We start from the raw sequence: 15,060 nt of genomic DNA on the forward strand, positions 1-15,060 counted from the left end.
TACTTGGCAGAAAGTGGTAGATGTGAGATTCAAACCAAGATGTCTGATAAAAAATGTTAGCTCTTTTGTCACTATGGCAGTTCTTACCAGAGTGAAGGCTGCTGGGACTCTGGATATGCCGTAGGGTGTAGCCCTCGATCTCAGTACAAAGCCACCTGTTTCCAGTGATCTTATTCTAGTTTAGGTGGGGCTATTACTCTCGTGACAGGCTGCTTGGAATACTTTCCCTGTTGAACCAGGTTCTGCCTTTCTTCTGAGATGTGACATCAAGGCAACGGGAGTGTTAAGCTACATGCGGTACTGCTTGCCTGTAATTCCAGCACATGGAAGGCACAGGCAGGAGGATCAAGAAATCAGTATCAGCCTTGGCTATGTAATTCCGTATCAGCTTTGGTTACATGAGACCCCGTTTCCAACAAAACACCACTAAAAACACTCAATAGAAATTTAGGCTGAAGGCAGAGTGAGTGCTTGGTTAGCATGTGTGAAGTCCTGGGTTCTATCCTTAGCAATGCATAAACCAGGTGAAGCACTCATACCTGTAGTCTTGGCACTAGGGAGGCAGAGGCAGGAGTATCAGAAGTTCAGGATTATTCCCAATCACATGCAGTCTGAGGCCAGCCTGAGACTCTCCTAAGAGGGAAACTCACAGTTTTAAATGCAGATGCTCAAGTTGATCTACACTTGGTTTCTCATCTTTGGGGATGTTGGACCAGAGATGTCCCACATTCTACGTTGAAGGTGGTGGAAGAAGGCTGAGAAAGGGGCTTTCTACCCTGGAGGAGGGGAAACTAATGGATTAGGTCTTAGTGGCTCTGACAGCTGAAAGTAGAAAGGAACAAGGCAACCAGGAAGGAGTTCTGGACCAGTACTGGGGACACAGATCCATTCCCAGTTACCAGTTAACATTAGGCGGTGAGCTGTATCCATTAGAAGGTCTAAGTCACATGGGTGCTATAAACTAATTGTTATTCATGGAGGGATTGTATGCTCTCTCACCTGCTGTCTACTCTTGTCCTATTAAGGAGAAAACAGAACCAACCTTAAAGTGTTTGGGCTTGAATATAACGTGCAATTTGTTTCAGCATTCCTAGCTGTCTTCTCTTTTTAGCTTTCTCAAGATAAATACCTTAATTCTTAGGACTGAGTACAGAGGATCAGCCTGCTGCTCTCATTGTCCACTCTGCTCTGATCCAATTCTTTGAAATCACATCCTGACCCAGAACTCCACAATACCTGTTTTGTTTATTTGTTTGTCTTTTGAGACAGTTTCTCTGAGTAATCCTGGAACCAGCTCTGTGGAACAGGCTGGTCTTGAACTCACAAAGATCTGCCCGCCTCTGCCTCCCAAGCACTAGGCATACCACCACCACCACCCAGCACAATACCTTAATCATCATTTGGGGTTCATGTTCTGTAATTTTCTGCAGCAGTGTCTGGTTTTGTACAACCGTTTATCATGAAGGCTGTGCTACTTCAATCACAACTTCTGTCAGTCTAGAGAGTCAAATAAAGAAAAAGACCCAACAGAGTATAAACTATTATGTGTTGTCTGTGTACTTGTATATGTGAGTGTACTTGACCATGTGGGCATATGTGAAAACCAGAGGTTGATATTATGTCTTCCACAACTGCTTCTCCATCTTGTGGAGACATGGTTTGTCATTGAACCTAGACCTCACCATTTCAGCTGGTCTGCCTGGCCAGTGAGTAAACTATGCTGTTCCCTTGCTCCAGGGTGCTAGAGATCTGAATCCGGATCCTGCCTATGCATGACTTCTTGGGAGTACATTGTTCATGGTAATAAAACATGACTGTTCCCTGCATAACTATTTGGCTGTATCCCCTTTTCTAGCAATGACTGACTTACAAGAATATCTTCTCTAGTTCTTAGTGTTGTTGATGTACTTTTTCTCTTCCATTAAAATGGGACACACAACTCATCTGCAGATGCCCTAAGGAGGATGTCACAGATGTACTGAAGTAGCCAAGGTAAGTGGCATCAGGCTTTGCAGGCTTTGTGGGACACTGTGACAGGGATTCAGTGGACACAGTATTTAAGTGGGACCAAAGTGCCTGTTGTAAGAGCAGGTTAGAGGTGAACAGTGATATGGGGGCCAGTGGAGAAAGAAGGTATGTAGGGGGAGAAACATTTCATATGCTGGAGATTGGAAATATTTTGGCAACATAATATATTGAACTCTATTTTAGCTTTCCAAGAGAGGAATTACCTAGAAATCTACATTAATAGCCCAGAACACCCGTTGGCTGGACTTTCTCATCTGAGCATGTTCCTTCCATAAATGCTGAAGCAAGGAGCAAGTACCTATAGAACAATGTGAGCAGGGATCCAGCAGAGTTCAGTATGTGGCAGGACTGGTTTTAACCATAAAGATCTAGTTACTTTACCAAAGTATCTTCACTAGACAGCTTTAATGTTACAATAAACTAGGACCTTTCCATCTCCAGGGCTCTATAAAGTGGAGTCAAACTTAAGTTCTTAGAATCCCAAGGAGCACCAAGGAGATGAACAGGACTTTAGGATGCTTTTTATCCATGCATTATAGATGACAAGAGTTAAACTTGAGACTTGCTGTGAATCTCATGACCTCATAGTAGTTCATAGAACTTATCTTCAAGTAGAAATTTGTTTAATGTTTACAAACTTTTTGTTTTTTGAAATAGGGTATACATAAGCTCAGGCTGGCCTTGAACTTATGTAGCTGAGGATTAACTTAAAATCCTGACCCCCTCTGCCTATATCTCCTGAATGCTGGGAGTACAAACATGGCCCATCATGTATGGTTCATGTGGTACTGGGAGTCTGACAGTATTTCATAGCTCATGCCCAGATTTACTTATGTGTAATGTCTGTGTGGGGGCAATGGGTACCCAGGTGGCAGTGAAAACCAGAAGAGGGCATTGGTTCCCCTGGAGCTGGAGGCTAGGAGCACTTGCTCTTAGAGAGGACCTGGGTTCAGTTCCTGGGCACCCACAATAGTGGCTCACAATGAACTCTTCTGCCATCCACAGGTACTGAACACACGTGCACGCACTTTCCTTTTAAAAGACTGTCATTATGTGGCCCTGGCATCACTATGAAGACCAGGCTAGACTTGAACTCAGGGATTCTCCTTGTCTTTGCCTTCTGAGTGTTGGATTAAGTGTGTGCCACTATGCCTGGCATAAAAATAAGTCTTTGAAAGAAAATACAACTGTGTCTGAATACCTGAGTGTTAATATGTGCACCAAGTGTGTGCAGTACCTGTGGAGAGCACAAGAGGTTACAGGATCCTCCTGCAACTAAGGAGACTTGAGATGCCTGGGCCGGGGCTTGGGAACCAACTGTAGGGCTTTCGTAACAAGTGCTCCTAATTACAGTGCTGTCTCTCAAGGCCCAGCACCCAGCTTTTGACATGGGTGCTGGGGATCTGAAGCAGGCCACACTTGTGCAGTAAGTAGTCTAGTAACTGTGCTGTTTCTCAAGCTTTGGTTGTTTTCTCATTTATAAAATGGGCCATGCCTTTCTTAGGATGGTTGGATCGACATTATATCACAAGGAAACCTTGGTACAGGTCAAAGCTTACACTTAGCAATTTAGCAAGGGCTTGGTATTATCACTGACAGCAAAAGCAAGAATCAAAGTTAGAAACTACCTAAAGGAACCAGACATAAAACTCAAGCCCAATAGGGCTTTAGTTGACCTAACACCCAATAGGGGAACAGGAAGATACAGTGCCAGCCATGTTGAAGAACTGAAAGACCTTTTCCATAGAAACCCATCAATGTCAAGAGCTAGAGAGGAATGCAGACTGCCCCAGTCTTATTTGGAGACCAAGCTGGCTTTGACAAGAGGTCCACCTGACTCCGACTCCAGAGTGCTGGTATTAAAGATGTGTGACACAAGGCCCAGCCTAGTGCTGGAGTTTTTATACCTTTGGCCAAGGACCCAGGTGTGATTCCAGGCACCCAACTAGTGACTCACAATTTGAACTCCCAGGGGACTCAATGTCCTGTTCTGGCCTCCACATGCACCAGACGCACACGGTACTTAGATACACATGCAGCTACAAAACACCAGATGTCTGCCAGAGCAGAGGGGCAGCAGTACGAGAACCCAGTTTCAGAACCACTGATGTATTTTCCTCTTCTTATTTGGGGAAAACAACCTCCACATTGTTCTGTTGGGCTGCTGTAGTCTACAATGAAGCTCAGAGTGTATGAGCAGAGGGGTCATTTCCTGCCTTGCCAGAGTCTGCATCACATGCTACACTTAGGTTGGACCTGAGTGGACCTTATTCATCCTGCCCCGTCCACATTCCCACCATACCCCACCCGAGAGCTCAACATAAAGGGCTGCCTGACACCCAGGTTTTGTTGTTTCCACTTTATTGCTCAAGCACAGGACTTGAGGTGTGCCTGGACCTTCAGCGTGCATTAAAGAGGCTGAGGGGATGGGGACAGGGACAACCTGGATGAGGAAACTGAGAGGAGGGGAGGTACTGGTAGGGGCTGTCTAGAGGTGATAACTGGAGGACATTATCAGGAATAACAACATCTCAGGAGAGCAAGGCTAGAGAGGTAATGGACACAACAGTGGTTTTCCCATACCCTTAGCACCTGCATGGAGCCTGCAGGCTTGGAAAACAACCACAGAGGAAGAGATGGGGAAATGGCTGCCCAGGAGTCTTCTTCTCCACCCTGGCTTATCAGACCCGTCCCTATCACATCCCCCTTCTACCACTTGAAAATGGAGCTAACAGAGGGAGCAAAATAAATTAACATTCTGATGTATGTGTGGAAGGATATACACTCATGTGTAATGGGCGAAGGACAGAGGGGTTACACCATCTAAAACTACTTACTCCCCATCTCACCCTCAGCCTGCTCTTCTCCCTTCTCCCCCAAAGCCATCATCCAAACAGATAGAAAAATAAAGGTCTAATTCACTCAAAATTCTTCAGTTTTTACAAAACTAACAGGGTGGAGTAGGGAAGGGAGCAGGGAGGCAGCCGCAATGGTGGGCAGGCAGAGAGGCAGGCTATGCTTCTGTCTCCACCCGAGACTGGTTCCCGGCGACGTTGTTCGGCTCACCCTTCATCTCCGCAACAGTGGGATGGTCTCCTGCAGCTACTTCTGCCTTGGCCTGTAAGAGGAGCAAGAGGAAGAGGCTGAATTCCTAGAAGAATCTGCACAGGCATAGCAATCCTGGAACTGTTCAAAGCATCCCATGCACATTCTGAACTGACAAGGCCATTCAACACAGTAGTGTTGAATGTCTCAGATTTCGGATGTTCTCAACTATTTTCTCTTTGTGTTTCTGGGATTAAATTCAGGGTCTTAAGTGTGCTGGGCAAGCACTCTACCACTGTACTGTATCCTAGGGTCACTGAAGAAAAGTACTCTTAATCCCGTGTTTGCTTCAGTGGCACTAAAATCTAAGGATAGATTAACATAGCCCCCGCCTAGCAAGGAGATAGATCACACAAAGTTTTAAAGTTTTCTGTACCTTTAAACTCATTTCTTTGTATGCTAACCAAAATCATCTTAAAAAGTATACAGAACATATTAAATCACTATTCAAATTTACCTTTTAAATGTGGCTACAAGAAAGTATGTCTTGCAATCTATTTTTCTTAACTGTTAAGAACACTGAAGCAACAGGCTAACATAAAATATACTATGTATGTGCACAAAACAAATAGGAAGAATTTGAAAGCTCTCTTAAGTAGTAATGTAAAATAAACCTCCATACATTAACTAACTACAGAGAAAATGCACAATGGGGTGAAATGGAACTGGCAGGATTCTGTGCCTCTGCAAGCTAAGCATAACCTTCAGTTCTGAGTATGGGGGTGTGTGAGACACAGACAGGAGGATATCTATGAATTCCAGGGCAGCCTGGTCTTCTTTGTAAATTTTAGGCCAGTTGTCTCGAAATCACCAGACACTGGAACTCTGCCCTGGTGTGTCAGAGCCCTTCTCATGGTATCGGCCCCACTGGTAGGGTCAATACTGAGAACTTACACTCCTTTACTGGCAAGAGAGTAGCCTTTGGCTTATGCAGCTACCAGGAGCAAGCACAGGCAGTGTCCACACCTGATGTACTGAAGAGGTAAGAAAACCCCTCCTCTGTCCACGGCAGCGCTTCTACCATGTGGTGGTTTGAATGACAATGCCCCAGAGGCTCATATATTTGAATGCTGGTTCCTGGCTGGTGGGACTCTTTGGGGAAGGATTAGGAGGTATGGCCTTGTTGGAGGAGGTGTGTTTGTTCAAGGGTGACAAAAGCCTATGTTCACCCTGCCTTGTGCTTACACTCACTGCTATGATGGTGGTCTCAGACTCCAACCCTCTAGGGTGGTGATCCCTCCCTCTCTCAACTCTCCTATGAGCTGTCTTTATCGTAGTGTGTCTTCGTAGCAAAAGTTTACTACACTCCAACCCTAACCTTGTGCTCCTCCTCAGCCAGCCTTTCAAACATGTTGGCATAGAGCTTCTTTTCCCGGGCAAGCTGCCTGCGGGTCCGCTGCTGGCACACAGCCAGCTGGGTCTTGGCGGCTTTGTTGCTGGGATAGAGCTGCAGAACCTTTTGGAAGTCAGCTCGTGCAAGGTCAAAGTCATTCACGGCCAGGTGTGCCTCTCCCCGGCGAAACAGGCCCTTCTCATTGTTGCTGTCCAGCTCCAAGGCCTAAGAGCACAGAAAGGAGGCAGTAGGGACATCAGGCCCTGCAGTGCCGGCTGGACTCCCAAGGGCCAGCAGGAGGCTAAGGCTCAGTGGAAACAGCTGGTGCCACGTCAGAAAAAGGAGACAGAGACATTAAATGCGAAGGGTCATGACCCAGGAAGAAATCCATGTAATCCGAGAGGAAAAAAGGAAACTCAGCAGGTCTTCAGACACAGGAGGAACACCATTTCACTTTCTCCGATACAGAGAAGGACAAAAGCCCAACCCCACCCCTTTAGATTCCCCCAATCAGGGCTTGCTCAATGTCTATACCTATCCTTGTCCACCATCCACTTGCTACTTCCAAACTCTAGGCCTGGAACTCAGGATTCCCAATCATCTATCCTACTAACTCTACCCCACAGCCACCACGCCCTCTGAAGGGATCTCACCTTGTTACAGCTTTCAATGGCAGCTGAGAAGGCCTGCAGTTTCAGGTGACACATGGCCAGATTGAGGTGTGAGGCCAGTCGGAGCGCATGGACCTTTTGCATCTCCTCACTGGAAAAGCTAGACTCGTATTCTAGCCAAGACACAATCTTCTTGTACTGCAGTAAAGCCTGCTTGTACTTGCCTTCCTAGAATGGGAGGGAAGCTCAGGCACCAGTGTAGGTTCAGCAGCCCAGTTGTCTTACCTGGTAGGCACGAGTGGCTCCTGGACACAGCCTCCCACTCCTTCCCATCCCAGACCAAACAGACTAAGATACACTTGGTGACAACCTCAGGGGATGTCCATACTGTGGCAGATATCATCTGGACAGCCCTCCCTGGAGTGTCTTGTCCTTGGCTCACCTTGAAGTACACGGTACCCCTCTCTTTCACTATGTTGCTCTGCTCCAGCTTCTCCTCAGAGCTCATCTCCCAAGACTCCTTGGCCTGTGGTACCCCAAAGGATAGAGAGTGGTCACCTTTCCCAGAATCTCCCGCATACCAGACTCCAGGGGAGGGAGTCCCTTAGGCAGACTCACCTTCTCAAAACTCTTCAGATGCACTTCATACCTCAGCTCAGCATGTGGTGGGATCTGGAACCTTTCCTTCCCAACACTGCCAAAAGCATAGCTGCAGGGGTGAAGAATGCCTGGGTTACCTCACAGCCCTTCGTCTGCTCTGGACTGAAAGGCTTCCTGTTTGTTTCCTGGAAAGTACCTTCCCATCGTGAGACCTGGTTCAAGTCCTTCCTGTTGGGCAAACATTTCCCTAACCTTTTCATTACACATTTAGGTGGTCCTTCAGCACTCACTACTTCTTGCTCCTAACCCTTCACTATACACTGTTGAGATGACAAACTCCAAGAGACAATGAAGCAAGAATCATGTTGAAGCCCTAGAGACCTTAGCATGTGTGGCACACAGGAGGTGGTGTGAATCACTGAATACATTAATGGCATATGAAAATCTGGATGTTGGCAGGTAAGGGATCTGAATGAGGCACGAATACAAGGAAATGTGGACAACTATGTAAGGGCCACTTTCAGATCCAATCAAGAGCTCATGAGGCTTTCAGCGTCCTTAGAGTAGCAGCAGGGACATGGCACTTGTAAATGTCCACCCCACAGCTCACCTTTCATTTTCAGTTGTGTCCCTCTGTCCTGCAAAGTACCTGTGTCTCACCTAGGTCTGAGGTACACAATGGAATGTTCTCCTTTCTCCATGCGCTGAATGGCCTCCTCCAGCCCAGAGGGCAGATCCAGACTTTCCCCTTCCCCGACTTCAAAGCAGAGTTCCCGCTGGTCAAAGAGCCGGTCTTGATAGTAGCCTTCCAGTGCCACTGGCATGAAAAAGGGCGTGCCCGGGTGAGAGGAGGGAGCACTGAGGAAGTGGCCACCAGCCTCCCACATGTCCACATCATGGTTTAGACCCAGGATAACCGTCGTGTCTCAGACTTGGAGGAGTGCTAAGGCTGTGTGGTCTGACTCCTCTTTTTAAGAATCAGACAAAGGGCTTACAGAAAGGAAATGACTTGGTCCACACCACCCGAGGCCGTTAAGTCTCTGAGGCAGGAATCTGTAACTCTAGATTTTTCTTCCCATACCAGACTACACTTTCTTACCTTCTACCATAGCACCATCGTTGGGCCTGGCATAGCCCTCACCCCGAGTCCGTATCCTGCGGATGATCCCGCCATCCTCATCTTCTGTAAGGTCTTCTCCTTTGAACTCAAACAGCTCCACCTGCGTGATAAGACAGAAGGTGACCAACTCCTTTCTGCACCAACAGAACAGTAAAACTGCCTCTTTTCCACTCAGAAGAGTCCCTAGTAACAGCTAAGATACACGGAGTTGAGAAGCTTTCCATCATCCTGCTCCTCTTAACAAGGATGCTAGATTGGCTCATCGGGCAGGCATCAGAAGTGGCTGGCCATCTCAATGGTCTTGTGAATATTCTCCCATGCCCACTGATTGGTTTTCTGCTTTCAGACTCAACAGCCTTAGTTCTTTCCTTTAGTGGAGGTCCTGCTTCAACCACTGACGGATAGGAAGGTGTCACTCCCTCCTGAGCTCCAGGGTGCCAGTATGCTACACTGTCCTTTATAACCCAAATGCTTCCTGACCCCAGACCCCTTTCAGTTGAGAAAGTACCAGTCACCCCTATTCTAGAAGGGCTGTTGGAGTCGCTCTTCTAACCCAAAGCCTCTATTACTACTGGTCACTCTGGTGGCAGCAGAGCCAGCTAACCTTTCCATCTCTCCTCCTACTAAAGCCAGGCCCTCAGGCTTGGCTACATTGTCTTCAAGAGGCAGGAAGGGCTGGAGGGCAGCCAGGCAATGGGGTGAGATAAAGCCTGGCTCTCTGCCTAGGAGATCTGTGGCTAGCACTCACCTCAAATACAAGTGTGGCGTTGGGGGGGATCTTTGGAGGGCTGCCTGCTGAACCGTAGGCATATTCCGGCTTGCAAGTGATGTGGCACACTTCCCCCACTTTCATGGTTGCCACACCAATATCCCAAGCCTTGATGACCTCCCCTGTAGGTAGAGGAAAAAAGACCCACTATTAGCAGGGTCCTGACTCCAGGCTCAATGTCCCCAAAGACAGGTGCTACACTACACCCAGGCAGAATCTGAACACCTCTAGAATTAGGACCAGGAGACAAGAAGCAGCAGTGTTGTCGTTCTTAAGACATTAAAAGATTGCTCAACCTTGCAACACAGTTCAAGAAGCAAGACTATCCATCCCAGAGTGAGGGAAGCGCTGGATTGATGAAGATGGGAAAAAAGGAATCAGCTGGTCCCGTAACAGTAGAAGAAAACACAAGATCGATAACTGATGGGTTCTTAGCCATTCCTTCTTAAGCTTCATTTTGGTGCCCTTTTCATTTTTGATGGCTAGTTTATGCTATTTTGCCAAGGCTGACTTGAACTACTGGTTCAACTGACTTGCTGGCTTGCCTCAGCTGCTCTGGTAGCTGGGAACATAGGTAAGCAGTGCTGTGCCCAGCTCAAGCTTGGCTGGGAATGTGCTTGTGACAGCTGCTATCTATCAATTTTGGAGCCTACCCTGCCAGCCCGCTAAGCAAGCCTACCTTTTCCCAGGTCAAAGGAGAATTTGTCCTTGCCGTCCAGACTGGAGTCAAACTTTGTGCCATCTAGCAGCCAGCCAGTGTAGTGGACAAAGACTCGGTCCCCAATCATGGGTGTCTCTGTGCCTGTACCCTCTCTCTTGATGACCTGGGAGGGGTGAGGGGGAGTGGAAGGAGGAGGAGGTGAGTAACTAGGGATGTGGGCAGAAGGGGCCCAACTGCTCATAAGCTCCCAAAGGCACATACTGGACGGACTCTGCTGCACCCACTGCCCCCTGCTTGTTTTCAGCAGGTCCCAGTGCTCAATCCTCAGATGATTCAGATACTAGTGATTTAGGTTAGATTCAACTAATCTTCCCATCTCCCTTCAAGTTCTGCTTTGGAGAACTGCAGATAATGTAATTTGGGTTCAAGTTTTGTCTATGGTTTTTGGACAAGTTGCTAAACTGTCCAGAACTTATCGGTCAGGCACTGACGACAATCCCTATCCTCCAGAGGTGTTAAAAGAAAAAAAAAAAAAAACTGATAGAAACTAGCAGGTCACCAGACCAGGGTCTGGTTTGAACAGATTGAAACAGAAGTAACGATCCAAACTGAGAATAGGAAGGGCCAGATTACAGATGAGCACAAAGGCTCTGTATCAGGTGCTGGAAATTAGACGTGGGAAGGGAAACTACCTGACTGGCAATCTAAGGAGTCCTTTATCTCCCATGCGTGTATAGGCAGGCATCTACTTCTGTTTAACATTTTTATATATGGTGACCCCATGGGCGAGCCAATAGGTGGATAAGGAAAGAAAGGCTTCCTCAATAAGAATGTACAGGGTCCTCGAAGGAATGGAGGCTAAAGGAGGAATTGATCCCCCCTGCGAATCAGAACCTACGCAAAGGAGAAAGAAGGGCCACATGTTCACGGAGGTAAAAAGCCAGGAGCATTTCTGGACCAACAAGGCTCCTTAAGGTCTCTGCTTTGCACAGGCCACACACACTAGGAGCTGAGCAATGGGACGCACGGAGGAGAAACAATGGATGCAGGGAGACATGCAATGCGGGTTAGGATTTCACCGTCCAGGACTGCTGGCAGAACCTGCTCTGAAACGGCGCCCATTGTCCCGACCCAGGTCAGGGCGCCCTCCCCCTCGCTCCTCCGGCTATTTGCAGTCAGGCGATTAGTGAGCTGCTGGCTCCAAGGCAATGCACCTCCCCCCACGGTCAGCACCTAGTACCCCCAACTCAGAAAGACTCAGGAGGGCAGTCGAGGAACTACAGGTCCCGGCATGCATCGCTCTCGCTCGCCCCGGGCCGAGAAAGGGGGCACAGCATGGCCGAGCCCGTGACCTCGCTGGCTCTCCGCGATTGCAAAAGGGGCGCGGAAAGGCACAAAGGGCTTCGGGCCAGGAACCTTCTCCCCGGGGCCGTTTCAGAGCCTGGCTAATGTTTAACTTTCAAGTGGGCGAGCCTTGGCGCACCTTCGTCCAGGTGGCCGGCGCACGCTGCAGCCCAGGGGTTCCCGGGAGACGAGGCCTGAGTCCCTCGGCGCGCCCCGGCCTCGTGCGCCCCGCCCGGGCCCCCGGCTGCTGCTCTCGCGCTCCGCTCCGCCCCTCTCAGCCACACAGTGCAGCCGGATCGAGCTGGCGTTGCAGTGGGGGCTCCTTCCCGGACCGGGGCCGCACCCTCCGGAGCGTGCAGCCGCCGTGCCGTCTTCAGGGCTGCAGCCCGCGCAGGGAAGGCGAATTCCCCTAGCCTCCGTCCGCGGTACCCTCGAGGCCCGTGAGCCTGCAGACGAGGGCTCCGCGGCCCCCTCACCTTGAGCACGCCCTCGTCCTGCTTGGGGCTGATGTCCACTCCTTCGAGAGGCAGGGGCGCCGACTGCGCCCCGTTCTCCGCCGCCTTCATCTCCTCGGCGGTCATGGCCGCTGGACGCACCGTTGGCTGCGGGAGTGGGGCGAGCGCGAGCCCAGCACTGTGGCCGCCGACCGGGGTGAGCGGCGGGGTGGCGTGCGGCGGAAGGCGGCGCTGCCCACCTCGAACCGCGCTCTAGGCTCGCGCACCCGGCTATCCGCGCGCTCGCCAGCGGCGACCGAGTGGGACGACGCCGAGGGGCGGGCCTGGCGCTGCCCGGCCCGCGATTGGTCCTATCCGCCTCGGGGGCGGGGCAGGGAGGAGCGACACGAGCGGGCTGCAAAGGGGCGGGAGCGGAGAACTTTCTAGAGAAGCGGTTAAACGGGTTGGGGCTCTTGGGCTGAGGGTACCGGAGGGGTTCGGTTTTTTGTTGTTGTTGTTGTTATTGTTGTTTGTTTGTTTTGGTTTTGATAAGATTTGCTTTTCTGGTTGATGGCTCTTAGGGGTGCCCTCCTACACCAGGACCTCTGGGATTTCGAAGAGTCACAGTCTTCCCCTATGTCGTCTCTCCCCACCTCCACCCCACCCCTTCGCCCGTGTCTAGCAGATTTTTCCAGATCCTTCTCCATCCTCAGGACTCCCAAGCCCGGGCCTGCCTGGTGGCCCGCCCTGTTCACCCAGGCCCACAAGTGTAATAACTGGAGACAGGCAGTCAGATGTGAAATGGCAAAGGTCGGCCTCCGGTGATTATGCCGCGGATGTCCATGGTCCCAAGCGTGGGCACCTGAGTGGCGTGGGGAAGAGAAGTCGAGGGAGTGAAAGTGTGGGCCCAGGAGGGAACAGTTTGAACCCAGGTGCACAAATTGGACACCACTTTGTCCTCCCTGCAGCCTGGCAGGCCCACCGCAGGAGTTGCTTTCTAAAGTGTCGTGACCAGATTTGTACGAGCCAAAGACTTGTAAGTGGGGTACGTGTGTTAAAATACTTTTTGTCCCATCATACTAATCAGCCTTTTTTGGTTAGTACTGGAGCACAAAATGCTTTCAGCTCACGCGAAAAAAAAAAAAAAAAAAATCCCCTTTCCCCCTTTATTAAAGGTAAATGGGAAGGAACCTTTACTTCTCAACCTGCTGCTCCTAGCCTGTGGAGTCTGGGTGGCGAAAACCATGACGTCCTAATTACTGAAACAGTGATGGCTTGATCTGCTGTCTTGTTGGAAGATCTGTTTGGAGAGGTCCCGACTCTGCCTAGCAGGATAGTACCGCAGTTATACATAGTGCCTGGTGAGTGCTATCAGATCTACCTGTTGTATTATTTATTGGCTTTGTGAATTTTCATTTTAGTGTAATGAACTTTTTGCCTATGTGACCAGCGTGGTGCTGTTCGTTGTGCTAAGTGGCGGCATTTAAGTAGGCAATAGGCTATTTATTATATGGGACCTGCGGGATGGCTCAGTGGGTGTTGGTGCTTTTGAAAGTCCTCAGACCTGGGTTTGATCCCTAACACCCAATGTTGAGAAACCTCCTTCAAAGTTGTCTTTTGACATCCACACTTGTGCCCTACTATCCCTCCCAAAGGAATGAATAAATAATATAGTAATAATAATAATACCTTATTATAATGGTTTAAGTATGTTAGGTTATTTTACTGTAGTTCGTTTTGATGGAACCTAACGATTGAGATGTAGAAGTAACCCAATTCTTTCTAGCAATTTATAGTCTTATGAGTCTAACCACAATCTAAGATCTCTTAGGTGGCTAGAGACACTGCCATAGAGGATGGAAAGAGAGTAGGTACTCCAGCAGTGAAGGCTCTTGTATACCACTGGCTTGCACACGGTACTTATCTCTCTGGTGCTCCCATATGTACCTGCTGATTGTGGGAGAGACTCTGGTAGGCCTTTGGGTGTTATCTGGCACAGCAAGTTTCGATGGAGAAGGTAAAAACTAGCAGTGACTTTGTGTCTCTTCCCTGAGAACAGCGTCGTAGGCCTAACTCCTTTGGTCTCATGCAGCACCTCCCAACTAGGCACTCAGCACTGTCTCGAGCCTGCAGACTGCTGGGACAAAGTAACCTAAGGTTACGGTAGACAGTGCTTCTGGGTTAGCAATAAAGCAAAGGGCTGGCTCACCTTACAGTTTAAATTGGGGCAGGTTGCCTCATTTGTAAGCCTCCATCACTTGTCCGTGAGTCCTGTCAATAGAGTGACCCAGTGGTTACAGAGGAGGGAATGTTCCAGTGTGTCTAGTGCAGCGCTGGACTTCCAGTGGGGAGTGGATAAAAGATGACCTCTGCTGTAATGTGGTGTATGGGGGGATGACGGTGAGCATGGAGCACTGAAGTAAGAGCATGGAGCACTGTGGTGAGAGGGAAGGTGTCCTGCAAGGACTTGAGGGCAGGTCTCCAGTGAGAAGGCCCGCCCTCTGGGATGCAGCTGTGAATGGAGGCCAGCAGAAAGGCACCGAGGTCTGAAATCTCAGGGCAGGGCTATGTGCATGTGTATTTGTCATTTTTCTTGAAAAAAAAAAAAAGTTTCTTTTCTTACCTTTTTATTTTACGTGTCTGGGTGTTTTGCCTGTATATATGTCTGGGCACTATGTGTGTACAGTGCCCATGAGACCTAAAGAGGCACTGGACCCCCCAGGCTGGCATTAGATCGCTGTGTGCTATCATGCAGGGCTGGGAATTGAACCCAGGTCTTCTGGAAGAATGACCAGCCCAAACCTTCTATGAACTCAGGAGGTATTTTGTCTCCTCTTCCTCCTCCTCTTCTTCCTTCTCCTCCACCCTTTTCCCCCTACTCATTTAAATAAGATTGTCACTGTGTGTGCACCCACATGTATATAGGTATTTTTCTCTAGCTCTTTCCACTTAAAAAACTTATTTACCGTTATGGTACTGTATGGTGTATGTGTGTATGTATATATGTATGTATGTATATGTGTGTGTGTGTGTGTGTGTGTGTGTGTGTGTGTTT

The 15,060-nt window shown here is 49.1% G+C and overlaps 1 protein-coding gene across 1 annotated transcript; it reads right to left on the reverse strand.

Moving 5' to 3' along the window:
- Window positions 1–4,372: 4,372 nt before the first annotated feature.
- Fkbp4 (FKBP prolyl isomerase 4) lies at window positions 4,373–12,338 on the reverse strand. The gene is made up of 10 exons (XM_034512055.1): window positions 12,048–12,338; window positions 10,246–10,390; window positions 9,546–9,688; window positions 8,777–8,897; window positions 8,338–8,494; window positions 7,696–7,786; window positions 7,520–7,603; window positions 7,120–7,305; window positions 6,452–6,691; window positions 4,373–5,146 (listed from the first exon to the last, which is right to left on the reverse strand). The coding sequence occupies exons 1-10, from the start codon at window positions 12,150–12,152 to the stop codon at window positions 5,042–5,044; spliced, it is 1,377 nt and encodes a 458-aa protein (XP_034367946.1). The 5' UTR covers window positions 12,153–12,338; the 3' UTR covers window positions 4,373–5,041.
- Window positions 12,339–15,060: the final 2,722 nt, after the last annotated feature.

This window comes from Arvicanthis niloticus, chromosome 9, assembly GCF_011762505.2.
Source record: "Arvicanthis niloticus isolate mArvNil1 chromosome 9, mArvNil1.pat.X, whole genome shotgun sequence".
Lineage (NCBI taxonomy): Eukaryota > Metazoa > Chordata > Mammalia > Rodentia > Muridae > Arvicanthis > Arvicanthis niloticus.

Bases quoted from the DNA above. Each gene is read 5' to 3' on its own strand.
- Fkbp4 (XM_034512055.1), bottom strand. From the start codon at position 12,152: ATGACCGCCGAGGAGATGAAGGCGGCGGAGAACGGGGCGCAGTCGGCG. The intron at 9,689-10,245 runs GTAGGCTTGCTT...CTCTACCTACAG, and splicing joins CTCCTTTGACCTGGGAAAAG to GGGAGGTCATCAAGGCTTGG. The intron at 6,692-7,119 runs GTGAGATCCCTT...CTGTGCTCTTAG, and splicing joins CCATTGAAAGCTGTAACAAG to GCCTTGGAGCTGGACAGCAA.